The 18,779-nt window shown below is 32.7% G+C and overlaps 1 protein-coding gene across 4 annotated transcripts in view; it reads left to right on the forward strand.

Moving 5' to 3' along the window:
• Fstl5 (follistatin like 5) overlaps nucleotides 1-18,779 on the forward strand; it is a 757,510-nt gene that overhangs the window by 376,109 nt on the left and 362,622 nt on the right. For all 4 annotated transcript variants that reach the window (XM_040293119.2, XM_040293117.2, XM_040293120.2 and 1 more), the window contains exon 5: nucleotides 6,968-7,164. In XM_040293119.2, coding sequence (XP_040149053.1) covers nucleotides 6,968-7,164 — 197 coding nt within the window. The remainder of the gene's footprint in view (nucleotides 1-6,967; nucleotides 7,165-18,779) is intronic.

The following is an 18,779-nucleotide window of genomic DNA, read 5'->3' on the forward strand; positions in this document are numbered from 1 at the left end:
AAATATATGAACTCTTGACTAAGGTATTCAGTAATCAGAAAAAGACATAATTATGCATGTAACTGGGGACTTTTAACCCCAAACTAGCCAAATGACCTAGAGATAATGGAAGAATGTCAGTAAGAAAATTTACCTTAATCTCAGTCATCCACTGTATGTAAAATTAGCATTAAACTTCACACTTAAGTAAGAGTAGTGCATTCATGTAAAAGCACATGTTGGGGTTTGTTCCAGACCACATGTCTATGTCTAATGGCATAGACATAGTTCTCATGTATCTGCATTGCAATTTTTCCTCATAATGGTGGTTTACCAAGTCTGCTTTGTAACTGAGTCAACTCTTGATTTACAATTTTAAAATTATGTTGTTAGTTACATACAAAAATCATTCTATTTATACAATATTGGTGAGTCATTATTTTTGCTGTTATGCAGTTGTCTCAAAAACTATTGGAGACATTAAAAATCACGTCAACCAAAAGACCTTTCTGTCCAAATAAAGAAGAGAGAAAATATTATTTATTGTTCAGAACACATACCAGGTTGCACAAATCCAGCAAGTTTTCAGGACACTTTAAGTTCTGGGAAACATTCTACAGATGTTTGTGGAATAATCTAGAAGAAAGAAAAATTATGATAGTGTCTTCTCATGAGACAAATAGATTTCTCTTATAAGTTAGAGATACCTTGTGAGAAACTTTTGAGTTAATTTCTGAGATATGTGTGGTAATTACATTTACTTCTTAGGTTCTTTATAGAAAACAAATGAGTCACCATATATAAAATACTTAGGATGGTGTTAGCACACAGAATCACAGTATAAATATTGCCTGAAAAGTAGGTTAAAAGCTGATTTTTTTCATAGGTGTGCAGAGCATATCTTGTGTAGCATAGATATAAACCAATATTTTATTTGAAAGGTACATTATATGATGTGACACAATAAATGAAAAGATTATGTACTATTTGGAAGTACTAAGGGAACTGTTCTTAGTAGAATCACATGAGTTTTAGTTTGGCCATATTTAATACAGTGATAGATTTACTTATTTGTAGTCTGGTTAATTTTTAAAATGATTTTTGAAAAATTCCTAAAAAATAAAGTTCTTTTATATATCTTTACATCCAGCAGAAACAAAAACCCAAGAAAATATAAATAAAAATGAACAAACTCTATAAAGAACAGGATGCTATAATTAAAACAATAAGATCTATATGGTATAATATACAAGATTGAATGAACTCATACTTCTAAGAGCAATTGTAGGATTTTATATATATGGAAGTCCTTGCATTTTCTGTACAAGGTATTTATAGATAGGAGGTTATTACAAGGAAAAATGATTAATTAGAAGAAAACTTAATTTGCGACCTCTTTAACAGCTCTGACTTTCATATATTCTATTGAAGGCATATCTGTTTGTATGGTTTTTACTGTAAGGATAATGATTTTTAAAACTATTAAATTTGCAGACCATTAAAGCAATACATCTCACCAGTTATTTTAGTTAATATTAAAATGCTGTAGTTGGTTGGAATAAAATATGTGTATATTTTTCATTTAGTTTCTCAAGCATTCCAGATTATTAATTTAAACTTTGTGTTGGGCTGGGGATGTGGCTCAAGTAGTAGCTCCCTCACCTGGCATGCGTGGGGTGCTGGGTTCCATCCTTAGCACCACATAAAAATAAAATAAAGATGTTGTGTCCACTGAAAACTAAAAAAATAAAATAAATATTAAAAAATTCTTTCTCTCTCTCTCTCTCAAAAAAAAACCCATGTTGTGCTCTATTTTGCTGTTTTCTGTCAGAAATCCTTGCAACTTTAATTTATGTTTTTGTGTTTGTGAGGATGGTGGGTGGGGAGGAGGAAAGGAAGTGAATGCTGAGCAGCCCACTTGCTCCAGAGCATGTCGCACTTGATGAATGTAATAAGAACACTAAAAAACACTTTAATTAATGTTCTCTTAGGGTTAAGAGAGCAAAATGACTTGGATAACAGAACACCTGTACTGAAATTCTACTACATAATTACATCTACCAAAATACAAAATCAAACCTTTTCTTTTTTGTTATTGCTTGGATAGATTTGAAAACAGTTGTCAGTGGCAGTGTGGTTTGTAATTTTCAATTTATATCCTAAACACCAAAATGTTTGCAGAATAGATTTTCAACTCATAACACTCCCCTCTTACTTCCAAGGAGATTAAATTTCAAAATTTATCAGTAAACATGCCAGTGTAATTAATTGCACTTTTAGTCACTTTTCTTTAACAATTTCACAGTGCTTAATGTGGTATTAAATTTAGTTTTTCAAAACAATCAATTTTTTTTCTAAATAGAAAATGAGAGAAGAGTAAAGAAACCAAAGTCTTTTGTAAAATATATGATTATTTATGAAATTTAAATTTAACTCTAAAACTATGCCAGACTACTACACATCTACAAAAATGATAAAAATATAAAACATTGACAATATTATCCTTGCAAGGATGTTGAACAATAGGAACAGTCATTCACTGGTGGTGGAAATGTAAAGTGACATAGCCCATTTGGAAGACAGTTTGGCAGTTTTTTGCACAAATAAACATTGTGTTACCTTTGTTCCAGGAATCATGCTTCTTAGAATTTACCAAGTGAGTTAAAAACTTATGTTCATACACAAAAACCTGCAAACAGATATTTATAGAAGCTTTATTCATATTCACCAAACCTTGGAAACAACCAAAGTGCCCTTCAATATGTGAATGGATTAACTGTAGTATATCCATAGAATGGAATATTATTTAGCACTAAAAATAAATCAGTTACCAAGCTCTGAAACCATAATGGAGACTTAAATGCATATTGTTAAGTAAAAAAAAAAGTCAATCTAAAGTAGCTACATACTGCCTGATTCTAGCTATATGACCTTCTGGATAAGGCAAAATTATGGACACAGTAAAAATTTGAGTGGCTGGTAAAGTTCTGTTTTTAATTCTGTTCAGCTTATTTTCAGTCAAGATAATTTTGTTTCCTTTATATGCATAATTTATTAATTATATTTAAATAAACATAATTTTCCATATTGAATCTTATTCATATATGAATATTAAATCAATCAACTAAAATGGTGATATATTCTACATATACCACAAATATAAATTTGTTACAAACATAAAATATTTTAATGTGTTCTGTTAGCAATTGTTAATTAGTTTGAAGAAAAATAGATCCAATATACTTTTTAAAAATTTATTCTAATTTGTTATATATGACAGCAGAATGCTCCAATATTGATATGTGAATAAAATTGATACCCAAATTAATTTTGGTTTTCTTAGATTTCAGCTTATATTGCAATCAAAGTAATCAAAGTATGACAATAAATGTTTAAAAGAGAAAAATTATATTAATGCTTTTGATTAAATATTTTGTTTTAAAAGGAATTGGTACTTTTTACTGGAGGATGGAATGAAAGGATAAAACTTAATTTCAAAGAGATATGAACAAATCACAGCCTTTGCAAAAACCTATTATACTAAGCATAATTGATATAATCTATAATTTTTAGCACTTATCATGGACTCAGAACTGATGGTTGCACTATCAGATATGTAAAATGTAATTATCCACAGTTCTGTAGAGACTTGGAGAGGCACTGCCAGCAACACAGGTGCAGCCATTTGTGTGTCAGTGATTCTACATCCTTCCAGGCTCCACAAAGCCAAATGAGTTCTAACTGCCCTTCGAATGACTCTCAGTCACGAATCAGCACATTCCCAGTGTCACTGCATCCACAGGAAGTAAGAAGATGTACAGATCAAAAAAAAAAATTAGGAACTTTGTCTTGTTTACCAGAATATTCTCCACATCAAGGACAGGAATAGCAGAAAGAATTTCTTACTGGTCTCCAGTAAAGAAATGAATCCAGGAAAACATTTTTTCCCCAACCTTGCCAATCCAACAAGGGTAGTTGATTAGGTTTTGGAAAAAGCATGCTGCCAACGCAACCAAATAAGCAAAATCTGCTTACCTAACTGATTGGAGTTATTCGGGATAGGAACCTTAATGTTGAAATATCTATTCTTTGTGGTTAACTGCACTAGTTCTTTTGCTTTCCCATCAATCATTGTTAAAGTGTTTATGTGATTAAACACATTAAATTATTTAAAGTGTTATGGTTAATATTTTAATTCCTCGCTTTGTGTTTAGTCTTTAACCCATTGTAATGTGAAATATGCTTAATTTATTCACTTTAAATCTTTAAAGTGACCTATTAAAGACTCCAATTAAAGTCTCCAATATGAAGAATACAAAGGACATGCTTTACTTTTTACCCTATTTTCACTCTGAAACACTAGACATTAGTTATAATCTCTTTCTTGAAAGGTTTTCTTGAATTCACTCCCCCTCAGTATTTCCTCATAATTTACTTAGTACCTCTCAGGTATTCTTTTTATTTTGTACTCTTTGTGGATTCTACTTTATCTACCTGTAGTATAAACAGGTATATTGCTGGAGTTTATTATTATATTCATTCTATCACTTTATAAATAATCCTTCAATAAATTCATTGAATCCATGTAAAAATTGATGTTTCACTATTGAATGGCCATGTCAAACTCAGTTCTTGGGATCAGAGTAAATAAAGTTAGAGGGTAGAAAAGATGATTTGGGCTTAAAAATCATTCTGCCCTGAGATTCATACCCCTAGATCGATGCCCTGGAGTAAAAGTTGCTTTGATCCTCTTCATTTCATTTCATCTTCATTTTATCTGCTTATACATAATCCTGTGAATAAATCCTTGTGATGTTAAAAATTAATCATTCTGACCCATTCCAACTCTGTAACCTTGAATATATTACTCTGTGTCTTTGTTCTTCATCTATAAAAGGTATGTGCACTTATTATATATAAACTTAATTAATATATATATAAAAGTTCTGGTGCATAGAAAGTCCTCATTACATGTGACCTATTATTAATAACAGATACACCTATTTAGTATTAAAAGGAATTTGTAGCAATTTATATTAAATTTACGTATTTTACAAAGGTTTGCATAATTTTATAAATGTTTATTGTATATTTCCATGGACTATAAATGTTGTAAACACTAGCTTGTATTATTATTTCCTTTGGATTTCTAGGTACCACCCCAATGCCTGGAATTTAAAAGAAATTCACAACAATTTGGAGAATAGAAACATTAGTGTGAATATGATGATCCCATTCATTTGATTGCATCAAAATTATAATATAACAACCCAAATTCTAGTCCCTCTTTCAACCTTAAATATTAGTTAAAATGTCTTCAATGCTTAAATCCTGTTTCACATCTGCTTCCCACAGATATTCTGGTGTCCCCAATTCCTGTAGCCCCAAGCCAGTCCCCTCATCCCACCATCCTCTGCCCTCTGAAATGCAAGAGAAATCAAGGAGATATAGATCCAGAGTTACATACAGAAATCCAAGACAGGACTTTTGGAATGGTCTACTATTCTTTCCCCCTTTCTTTCACCATATAGCCCTCTCCTTCCTGATGCATTTGTGTGTACATTTATAAGCACAAATACATTTATTTTAAGACTCTATTTGTGATCCTTCCCCAGACACCAAAATTGCTAGCTATGACTCCGGATTTGATTACTTCTCTCTTTTGTCAGTGAGTTCTTTGCTATTATGAAAACATATTCTTATTATTATTCTGCAGTGAGAACAAAATAATGTAAAATTGACTTAATCTTTAGCACCAAGTTTACACTTTGTTGTAAAAAGGAACTTCTTGACAGGATTGCTAAACACTAAAATTGCTGAACAACAGTAGTCATTTCACTGTCTGAAAAAGAAGATAGTCTCTCATTTCTCTAGAATAGATTGTTTTCCATCTTGTCTTGAAAGAGAATGAAACTTTGAATACTGTTTTTCAACCCCAGGCTTCTCTGACATATATTTAAGCATCTTTAGAAATCTTCTTTAAAATTGTAGATGCTGTCAAACCCTAATTGTCAAAATCAACCATAATTATAAAGCTAGTTTTTTTTCTCCTAAGAGTATGTTGCTCAAAATTCTAAGCTAATATAATACCTGTTTCATTTGCAAATTATATTATGTCCCATATTTTATATAATATAATTTACATCATACTTACTAACAGCACTATGATTTCCATATACTATTTATAAAGACCATTGTTAGAGGCCATTATAAGTAAAATCCTTTATAAAATAATTATCTGATGATGCTAGAACATTTGTAGCAGTTTTATTTGTGCTTTTCCATTGTTTTGTTTTATCTTTTGAGAGACTTTAAGCCAAACAATTATTTTCATTAACCATGATGCTACCAGTATTGTGATGGTTTTACACAGGAGATACTGAAAATCTGTAATGTGCTGTTACTTCAATAGCTTATATTTCAGTTGAGAAATAAGATTTTCAAGGTCATAAAACTTCATTTGACATGAAAATATATAGAATGTTATGCACCATATACTCGAAAAGAACAGAAATGAAAAGCAATACATAAAATTTTGGAAGAAAAATAATATGATAGTATAATAATAATCTGAAGTCATATATAAATGAGTTTAAGTGCAATATCAAATATAGCCTAACCTTCATTTCTGTATCTGTAAAATGATCCATATAGAGATGTATGATGAGGATTAAAACTGAGAAAATGGATTTAAAATGTAGAGCCAGTTGGAATTATCATGTTTTTTTTTTCTATGTCCTTCAAACAATTAATGAGAAACCTCAGTAAGCATGTTATTATTAGGTCTAACAGAAATCAAAGTTTTCTGTCCTACCATGGAAACAGTCATTCCTTTTTATTTGTCTATGTTGTAAATTATGCAAAACTGAAAAGCAAATATTAGGTACTTCATACATTATCTGTATTAATCAGTTTCTAAATATTAACAAAGTAAATTATTTCTTTTCAATAATATTGCTTTTTAAGTAACTTAGTTCTTTTGTTACAGGAGATAACTGCAAGAGCACCGAATACAGCACAATGAAAAGCATGCTTTTAGATTTACAAAATCAAAAATATATTACCCAAGAAAATGAAAATCCTAACGGCGATGACATATCTCGGAAGAAGCTGTTGGTGGATCAAATGTTTAAATATTTTGATGCAGACAGTAACGGACTTGTAGATATTAATGAACTAACTCAGGTATGACTCATGATTAAATTAAAAAACCTTACTTGAATGCGACACACACAAAATATTTATAGTTGATGGAATTTATAATAAATATATATTTAATCAATTTATCAAAGCGTGGGAATATAAATTTAAAAGCAATATTACTTTCTCGTAAATATTATTTTTAATTAACATTTATGTGATATTTTATAGTTAAGAAAGGTAGCTACTTTTGATGAATTGTTATACCTTAAATATTGAAAACAATTACAATTTTTATAATAGATTTCATAAGATCACTGCTGATATATTCTGGAACCTATGTAATGTTTAATTTCTATGAATCAATAAAAGCTGATTTATGCATTAGTTAAACAACAAGTAAACATATGTCTAACACAGCATAAATAGATGATATAAGGTAGTATTGAATACTAAGACAACTCAGTGTGTTTTACTAATCAAGGATCAGTTATAACATCCAATCTAGTTTTGATATTAAAACCAATTTGGACTGGGGATATAGCTCAGTAGAAGAGTGCTTGACTTGCATGTACTAAGGCCATGGGTTCAATCATCAGACCACACACGCGTGCGCACACACACACACACAGAAAAAAAAAACTAAAATAATACTGTCCATTTTATGAAATTTCACTTCTTAAAAAATTTGTCATACAGATGATGCATATTAAAAATTATTAAAGAGAAGAATTTAAAAACAGAATTTCTTTTTACTTATTTTTTCTACCAGGGATTGAACCCAGGGGTACTTAGCCCCTGAGCCATATCCTCAGCCATTTTTTTTTTTTAATTTAAAGACAGGGTCTCACCAATTTGCTGAGGCTGGCTTTGAACTCACAAGCCTCCTGCCTTAACCTCTTGAGTCACTGGGATTAGATGCGGGTGCCATTGTGCCATGTTCAAAAGGTCATTCTTTTGAACCATCTCAGCAAAACACAGTTTATACATATCAGTGATATCTGAAGGCTTGTTTGAAGGAAACAAACCACAATTTTATAATCCAAATTAGCTGTGTTGAGCAGTGGAAGTGTGATATATAGTAAACAAGATTTCTCCAAAAATATAGACAGGTCCTAGGGAGTAATAGAGAGGAGAAACCAGTTTGGGAGATAGAAAAATTACAATAGAACCAATGGATTTTGCTAACTACTTGCTGATTCCTATATCATATTTTGAAGTGTATTTTGCACATGGTATTTACTGTGGACATGGGTTTCAGGGATAAAGTTAGACAGGCAATTTCCATAACATTATGCCATCTTTTATGGCTAATTATATGGTATATTTTAAAAACTTGATATTGTAGAATATAAAACTTATTAAACAAGTGTTTCTAAACTTTGGTATAGTATAACAATTTAAAAACTTTATGTCAAAGTTACCTTGTGAGCAAATTGATTTTCTTGTCATCCACCAGTCAAAACTATATCACTTTTCTCATTTTCTTAATGTATTCTGCATTTACTCAATACTTATTAAGTCCCAGATAGCAAGTTTCAAGGAATTGAGTACTGTAAGTAAGGTAAAATTAGAAGATATTTTAATTTATATATCGTGTTCACATACTTCATGATTTATTTCTCAAGAATGAATCTATTCTAAAACATGTTTTATAGCCATAAGAAGTTATTATTTAATTAAATTAAAAATAGCTTGGGTATGTTTTCTTAGCTACCTTTAATTTTGACTTATTTTGTGTTTGAAAAGAGTTCAGTTCATGTGAAAGTTATGATGTGGAAGCAAAATGCTTTCCAAATCACATTTATGTGATACATAGACAAGAAATCCATGAAAGCCATATGCTAGGAAGATTATATTTACTGAATTCCTTTTGCATACAACATGTTTTACTGCAAAAGGATATCTTGGTTTTAAAGTATTGATAATTACTAAAATGGCTGATATCAGTAGGCATGTGCAGCCTTTTGTGTGGATATGTGCTTTCAACTAATTTGGGAAAATATCAAGTAGCATGATTGATACAGAGTATGGTAAGAGTGTGTTAAGTTTGATTAAAAAACCACCACACTGTCTTCTGAAATAGCCATATCATTTTGTTTTTGTATCAGTAGTGGATGAGAGTTTCTCTTGTTCCATATTACTGCCTGGTTTGGTCAGTTGTGAATTTTGATGATTGTAATAGATGTTTAATGGTATCTCATAGTAGTTTTAACTTGAATTTCTCTGATGACATATGGTATGTAGTATATATTTATATGGTTATTTGCAACATCTATATCTTTTCTTTAGGGAGGTATGTAGGTTTTGGGTCATACATATTAACTAAATGTTTTTCCCCCAATTGTTGACCTTTTTAAGAGTTCTTTAAATGCAGTGTTCTATCAGATTTTTTTTTTCATATTGTCTCAGAATCTATGACTTGTCTTCTCATTCTCTTGATATTAAGTTTTGCAGAGCAGAACTTTTTAATGTTAATAAAGTTCATAAATTGTGATTTTGATATTGTATATTAAAAAGTCTTCACCATACCCAATGTCATGTAGGACTTCTCATATGTTGTATTCTAGAGTTTTCATAATTTTGCTTTCCACATTTAGATTTATGAATGTTTTAGTCAGTTTTTTTTTCACTGTTGTGAATAAAGAAACTGACCATAACAATTGTAGAGGAGGAAAAGTTTATTTGAATGTTCAAAGTTTCAGAGGTCTTAGTCTATAGAATGCTGCTTCATTCCTTGGGCTTTGAGATGAGGCAGAATATCATGGCAGAAAATGTGGCAGAGGGAAGCAACTCACACAGTAATCAGAAAAAAGAGTGAGTCTCCACTTGCCAAATACAAATATTTATACCAAAACCATGCCTTAATTCCCACCTACTCCTGCCATTCCCTACCACTTCAGCTACCACTCAGTTAATGCCTATCATGGGATTAATTCACTGATTGGGTTAAGAATCTCAGAATCCAATCATTTCTCCTCTGAACCTTCTTGTGTTGTCCACAAGTGAATTTTGGGCGACACCTCACACGGAAACCATAACAATGTTCCATTCTGAGTCACTTTTCTGAAGAATCCAAAGTCTATGTCTATTTTCTTTTCCTTCTTTCTTTCATTTTTTTCATTCTTTTGTTCTTTTTTTTTAAAGAGAGAGAGAGAGAATATTTTTTAATATTTATTTTTTAGTTTTCGGCAGACACAACATCTTTGTTTGTATGTGGTGCTGAGGATAGAACCCGGGCCACACGCATGCCAGGAGAGCGCACTACTGCTTGAGCCACATCCCCAGCCCTATTTTGTTCTTTTTAAAAATCATGTAGATGTCCAGTTTGCCAGCATCATTTGTTGAACAGATTAATTTGTCCCATGCTATGGCTATTGTCTATGTGTCTTTTCAAAGATCAGTCAAATATATTTAGGACAGTTTATTTCTAGGCTTTCTATTCTGTTTATTGATCTATTGACCTATTTTTTTCACCAGTACTACATTGTCTTCGTTACTATAGCTGTATAATATGTCTTGAAGTTGGGTTTAATCCAACTTGGTTCTTCTCCTTCAATATCTTATTGTCTCTTCTGGGTTTTTTGTCTCTTCATTTGAACTGCAGAGTTAGTTTTTTGATATCCACAAAATTACTGGCTAGAATTTTAATTGGGATTACATTTACTGTATAGATCAAGTTGAGAAGAACTGACATCTCGACAACATTGAATTCCTTCCTACAAAAATTAAATAGTTCTCTTTCATTGATTCTTCTTTGATTTCATACATTAGCTTTCTTTGGCTTTCTTCATACATATATTTTATGCACATTTTAATAGATTTGCAGCTAGGTATTTCATTTTAAAAAGAAGTGATAATTTAAATTGGATTTTTTTTCAATCTCAATTTTGCTTATTAAAACCTCTGGTATCTATGAAAGCAATAAACTTTTGTTTATTATACATTTACTATAATTACTTATTAGTTATGGAATTTTTGTTAATTCTTTAAGATTTTCTGATATTTGAACAAAGAAAATTTTACTTTTTTCTTCCCAATCTGTGTACCTTTAATTTTCTTATTTTATCTTAATGCATTAACTGGAAATTCAGTACAGTGTTGACAAGAACTGGTGAGAAGGAACATCTTTGCCATACACCTGATTTCATACCAAAAGCTTTGAGTTTATTACTGTATTATTTATGATGTTACCTGTAGATTATTTTATAGTCATAGCTATTCTCCATCAAGGTAGGACAGTTCTCTTGTATTTGTAGTTTATTTAGAATTTCTATCACAAATAAATGCTGAATGTTTTCAAATGTTTTTGATATATCCACTTATATGAAATTTTTCTTCCTGAGACTGTTGATATGATGAATTACATTGTTTCACTCTTGAATGCTCATCCAGCTTTATAATCTGGATGAAATACCAATTTCTTAAAGTGTGTAATTATTTTTACATATTTTTGATTGATTTTCTAATAACTTGTTGAAGATTCTTCCATGTATTTTCACATAAAAATATTTATCTGTAACTTTCTTTTTGGACTTTGGTTTGGTGCTAGGGAAATGATGGAGGACCCATAAAATAAAGTAGGAAGGGGATCCAAGATGGCAGGCCAGAGGGAGGCAGAATTCTGTGTCACTCAATAACCTGGGTTCAACTAGTGGGAATAGGAATCACAGCCACCATGCTGCACAGGGTTTTGGGTCTCAGTGTTAGAAAAGGACTCCCAACTCACTACTCATCCCCACAGATCTCCCCAGTACCTCAGCAGGACCACCAGCATAAGAAATGGCACAGAATCTCCAGATGCACCCCCAGTGAAGGACACTCAGTTGCTACCCACACACAGTAACTCAAGTCTCCACTCCCTGTGGACCCCCATCTACTAATGTGGGGCTCCCTCAGTTGCCTCCATCTTGGGCCTCAGCAGCTACTGCCGTAGTCTCCTACTTGAGGTAGCCTGGATGCACCTGGGGACATCACAGGCTCTGAAGAAAGCTGACAGCCACAACACTGAATGCCACAGAGCTCATATCTGAATGTATTACACAAAGCCATCACCTGGCTCCCCAACCTAACCCGACACTCCATTGCTGAAAGCACCTGCCTCCATCTTGGATTACCTCCATTACCACCTTTAGTCTGGGCAACTACCAGTTTGGAACCCAGATAGCCAGGTAAAGTATTTGAATTCTACAGGGGACTATAAACCTGTAGGGTAAAAACGGTAATGTCTTGGATCCACAGAGCTAGAAAGGAAGACATCCGAACAACATAAAAAGACAAATGAAGAAAGTGCCCCAAATGAATCAAGATACCACATTATTAGAATCCATAGCCAGCACAGAAGATGAAATGACATAAAGAGAGTTCAGATTGTACATAATTAAAATGTTCTGTGAATTAAAGGATGATATACGAGAGCAAAAAAATGTAGCAAAAGATCATTTTGAAAAAGAGCTACATAAGCAAATACAGGAAGCAATATATTATTTCAATAGGGATATAGAGATTCTAAATAAAAACCAAACATAAATCCTTGAAATGAAAGAAACAAGAAAGCAAATTAAAAGCCAATAGAAAGCATCACCAACAGATTACACTACTTGAAAGACAAGACCTCAGACAATGAAGACAAAATATATAATCTTGAAAAGAATGTAGACCACACAGTGAAAATGATAAGAAACCAGGAGCAGAAATTCAAGAAATTCAAGAAACATGGGATAGCATAAAAAGACCAAATTTAAAAATAATTGGGATAGAGGAAGGTATAGAGTTACAAACCAAAGGAAGGAACAATCTATTCAATAAAATAATACTAGAAAATTTTCTATACATGAATAATAAATTGGAAAACCAATACCAAGGGGCTAACAGGACACCAAATGTACAAAATCACAACAAATCCATACCAAGGCACATTATAATGAAAATGCCTAACATACAGAATAAGGAGAGAATATTAAAAGCCATGAGAGAAAGAAATCAGATTACATATAGGGAGAAACAATTGGGTTATGTGCAGATGTTTCAACCCAGACCCTGAAAGCTAGTAGATCCTGGGACAACATATATCAAGCTCTGAAAGAAAATGGATGCCAACCAAGAATCTTATATGCAGCAAAATTACACTTTAGGTATGATGATGAAATAAAAACAAAAGTTAAAGGAATTTGTAGCTAGAAAACCTGCACTACAAAACATCCTTGGCAAAATATTCTATGAAAAGGAAATGAAAAACAACAATGAAAATCAACAGAGGGAAGTATTACACTAAAGGAAAATCTAATCAGAGGAGAAACCTTGTCACGTTAAATACCAAAGATAAACAAAAATGCCTGGGAATACAAATCATGTAATAACCCTGAATGTTAATAATGTTAATGGCCTAAACTCACCAATCAAAAGACATAGTCTAGCAGAGTGGGTCAAAAAAAAAAAAAAAGATTCAACAATATGTTGCCTCCAGGAGACTCATCTCATAGGAAAAAACAGTCAAGACTGAAGGTGAAAGGTTGGGAAAAATCATACTGTGGAAGCAAGCAGGAGTTTTCATCCTCCTACCAAATAAAGTTAACTTTAAGCTAAAGTTAATCAAAAGGGACAAAGGAGGACATTTTATACTGATCAAGACAAGAATACAACAATAAGACATAACAATTATAAAAATATATGTCCCAAACAATGGGGTATCTATGTTCATAAAACAAACTCTTCTCAAGTTCAAGAGTCAAATAGACCACAACACAATAATTCTGGGTGACTTTTACACACCTCTTTCACCACTGGATAGATCTTCCAAACAAAAGATTAACAAAGAAACTACAGAACTCAATAATACAATCAATAACTTAGACTTAACTGACATATATAAGATATTTCATCCTTCAACAAGCATTCATAGTTTCTTCTCAGCATCACATGGATCCTTCTCAAAAATAGACCATATATTATGCAACTCTTAACAAATATAAGAAAGTAAAGATACTACTCTTCAGTCTATCAGATCACAATGGAATGCAATTAGAAATTTTCTTGAAAACATGGCTAACATCCACAAGGCATTATGTACTTGTTAGCTATAACAATACTTACAAATCTAAGATTCAAAAGGATGCAATGGAATAATAATGGAGATTAAAGAGGACATATGCTTAGGCTAGTGGATGAATCATTGACCAACATATTTCCATCATGCTCAACCTTCATATATATATTTTTTAATGCTTACATTTGAATGATGGGTGAAAGCAAATATTCAAAAACTGTTAGAAGCCATTAAAACTCATAAATATAAATACACAGTTTTGAACATGTAAAAAGTTTCATTACCAATTTTAGAAATAAAAAAAATGACTTGCAAAGGAAGATAAATAGTTTTGGTTATTACAAGAAATTAGAAAAATGAGAAATAACATGTTGTTTACTCTGTTCATCTCATTGTAGGTGCTTTATCTCATATAGCTAGCATTTTTTCTTATCAATTATGCTAAGTTTTAGGAAACAGTAAAAGCATTGTTTTAAACAATGCAACCCAAATTTATCATGAAGAAGCTAAATATTTTAATCAAATATATTTTACAATTTAAATATTTTAGAAATGTATTGGCTCAATAGATTTCAATTGTTCCATTTGTACTTGATTTTTAGCTTTAAAATACTTACCTACTTGCAAAATGCAACATGGACGAGACATGTGAGGGAGATAGAGGATGGGTTTTCACCATAAATTGCTAATTGAAATCCATTTTAGATTAAATATTTTCTGCAATCTTTCTTTCCTTTTGCTCTGTCTAGGCTGAACCTCACATTTTCTATCCCCTAGATGTAGTTTTCAAGTATATCTCTCACTGCAGTACTGGACTTTTCCTGGTACTAGAAATTCCTTACCTTGCAAAACTTGTTTGTATTTTTCCTCTTCCTTCTAAATTTGTACAGCCAAATACATCATATTTTACTCTTGTCAATATCTAATTTGCATGAAAACTAAAAACAAATTACCAAGTATATCACTAACAACATCTAAAACTAGAATCCATCACACTCTCCCGTCAGGGACCACATGTATAGGCAGTTTTACCACCAGTAGAAACCCTGCCTGTCTCATCTCTGTAAACTGGATCTCTCTCTTCCTTCTTCTAAATTGTCTCCTTCAACACTAAAATTGTAGAACTCTCTTTAAATATTTTATAAAAATTAAAATTTTAACTTCAATAATGCTTGCTTCTGGGATAATTGTCCTTGCCACACTATGCTCCAAATTGACTTAACTTTTGAAAGTATGTCTCAGCGAATAATATTCCGGTACAAAGGTCACAACAAACATGTAAAGGTTTTTGTTTGTTTGTTTGTTTGTTTTTTTAATTCCTGGTCATAAACTTAACTGAGGTATCCTATTATTCCCCCTTAAGTATTGGATATATGTCTTTTATGGTCAGGATCTTTGCCATATACCACAGACATTTTAGATTATAAGAACATGTATTATTCCTAAAACAGACCTGGATGTGTGATGCTTGAAATGGAGATTTCAGGATGAAATGACCTAAGATGTATACATGCTTCCTCCTTTCAGGCTAGCATGCAGAAAATGGTCATTGGAAAGAAGAAAGATTCATGACAAAAAAGAGTCATGAATGCGCCAGAGTTCTTCTGAGTGGCTTTTTCAAATGGATAGTGAAGTCACTAAGGACATTGAAAGAGTAGGGTTGCATAGAAACATTCTGAAGCCACTAGTGAATTGTGGAGAAGGAATAGGAAAGAATTATGTAGCCGAATAGCTGAGATTCAAAAGGATGAGCTTGCTTGCTCTATCTTATCTATCTATAAATCATTTATCTATATTTCCATTTATCTGTCTGGAGAAGATGAGTTTATAAAAGGAAATAATCCCAAAATCTTCAGAGGGAACTCTTCAATTATCTACCATCTTCTTTATTAAGGTCAAAAGGATATGGAAGAAAAATCAGACTCCAATTAAATAATTGAAATTACTGGGAAAAAGGCTTTATTAAATAATTGCCAGATTTGTTAAAGCCAATAGATGATGAACATATTTTTGTAAGAAACTAAAAGCAAAATATTTTTTTAATCAGAGAGAGTGGTATTTCCAGAGTGAAAATTATGGGTTTCATTTGGGACTAGTCATGACTGGGTCAAATGGGGATTAGGTTGAATTGGGAAATAATGCAAAGCAATACAGGGAGACTTGGACTTCGTAAAGCTACGGAGGTAAACCAAGAAAATAAGAAAAAGAAGATTCGTATAAATTTGTTGCTTCCAGCATAACCTTTACTCAGTTTTTCCAAACCAGGCCGATGAGGGGATTGAAAAAGAGACACACACAGAAAGAGGGACTTGGTTCAGCCGACCTACTATAGTGGAGGACTGAAAATAAGCAGGCTCTACTGGTTATTTTATAGGGTTTTTACATCAAAGGAATTCATTGTGAGAAAGTTTGTTGTGAGAAAACCAGTCTCAGCAAAAGTGAGGGGCTAAACATAAACAACTGAATGAGACTCTGTCTCTGAATAAAATAAAAAATAGTAGTGTAGCTTTGTGGTCTAGTACCTCTGAGTTAAATCCTCAGTACCTGCTCCTCCACCAGCCACAAAAAAAAAAAAAAAAAAAAAAAAAAAAAATGAGGTCAAAAATTTCAATAGCCCAATTACAGTCATCAGGTTGCTCCCAGAATTCTTCCTGGCCTGGGCAGGTGGTGCCTGAACCTTAAGTGATGAACTGATAAACTCCATGGAAATCATGGGATTTACCTTTAAACAGGGTGTCACCAGACAACCAGGCAGACTTCTAGGGTGCCTTTGCACCTAAAAACTAACAAAGGAGGTGTCTCTGGGTAGTTCAAAGCAATGATTTATTCACCACTCCTCACACAAATTGCCTCCTGAAAGAGAATGGACAATTATTTCTCAGTTCATACAGTAGTTCTCCCTTATCTGCAGGTAATATGTCCTAAGACTCCCAAAGGATGCCTGAAGCAACAGATAATGCTGAACACTGCAGATATTACATTTGTCTACATATGCACATTTATGATAAATTTCAGTATCTGTTAGTTATAGTAAGAATTTAATGGGAATGAAATTGAAGGTTTGAGATGAAACTCAATTCCCAGCTTCTGCTGGCAGGTAAGACTGGAGTTTCTCTGCTTTGGCTGGTGGATAGGGTTTGCATAAGTTTGCAAACCTCTGCAGGGGAAAAGTATTGCAATTCTTATTGGAGGGCAATGCCCTTCAGTTTTAAATCAAACCCCAGAAACTCACCATCAATTTCTTTTTTTTTTTTTTAATGGGTTCTTGTCTTGTAAATTTAAAGAATGAAATCCATAGAAGGATTATGGAAGAATAAAACCAGGAATTCTTGTAATGCAAGAGAGGACCCCAGAGTAGGTTTTCTCATTCCGAGTGTGTATATGTAACACTTAGGCCCTGCTATTGGTCCAAATTTATGCTAAAATAGGGTATTTAATAATGCTATTGGTTAGACCTGAATCCCACTCAGGTTTGCCTTACTTCCATTTCCCCCCTGCTTCTGGAAGTTGAAGTCATTGAAATGTGCATGCTCAGTGGGGTGTTTGGTGCTGCTGTGCTGCTTGGAGTGCACTTCTGCAGTGAACATCCACACTGTGCATAGGCCCAGTTGCCACAGGGTGACAGGTTGTCTTACCCAGCTCACCTTGATGCTATCCTGCTAAGCCTCTGGCCCAGGTTGCCCTGTCAGGCTTTGCACCACAGCTAGGTGTGGTGCTTGCTGCCTGTGCTTCAGCCAAGCCAGCTACCACTCTGCTGCTTCTCTGCTGGGAGCTTCTCTGCAGTTGGCTGGCTGAACCATTTGGTGGCTGAGGAGCCAGCTCAGTAATAAATAATAATATAATAGAACCATTTTTACAGTGTGAAGTAACTAAAATTTCCAGCATCATTATTTTTGTAGTTTAGGTCGTTATTGTTACTTGAACACAAACACTGCAATATCACAACAGCCCATATGATAACCAAGTAACTAATGGGAAGGTGATTCTACAACTTGAATATGCAGGGTAAAGGGATGATGCATGCCCCTGGTTCAGTGACCCTTATGGTGAGAAGTTTCATTATTCTACTCAGATAACAAACTGTTTAATTTTAGAGTTTTCAATTTAATATTTCTAGACCACAGTGAGTAATGAAGTCATGGAAAACAAAACCACAGAGCAGGGAGGATTACAGTATATTTAGTTCTACAAGTAAGAAAATCAGATATTCTGTAGACTTTACTGGGTAGAATGGCAATTTTGACTTTGTTAACAGTGTATGTACAGAATTTAAAGTAAAATGATGCCAACAACTTGGAAAATCTGTTTCTCTGGCTTTTCCACGTTTGAAAATATGAAATAATGGTAGTAAGCAAAGCCATTCCCTTGTGATTCTAAGTTTAAATAAGCAGCTGCATCAAGTATATTCATTTAAGTTTTTCTCAAGATTCTGTCATTTTAATAAGCTGATTCACATTAGAAATGCATATTAGAATGAAATGTTTTCCTAATGTGCATACATGCCACCTCTTTATTAAAATAATAAAAAGAACTGCTTGTTCACAGGATTTAGATTATGTTATACATATTTGACTTAAAATGCCATTTGCTCAATGACTACTATATGTAAATACAT

This window comes from Ictidomys tridecemlineatus, chromosome 9 (genome assembly GCF_052094955.1).
Source record: "Ictidomys tridecemlineatus isolate mIctTri1 chromosome 9, mIctTri1.hap1, whole genome shotgun sequence".
NCBI classification, from domain to species: domain Eukaryota; kingdom Metazoa; phylum Chordata; class Mammalia; order Rodentia; family Sciuridae; genus Ictidomys; species Ictidomys tridecemlineatus.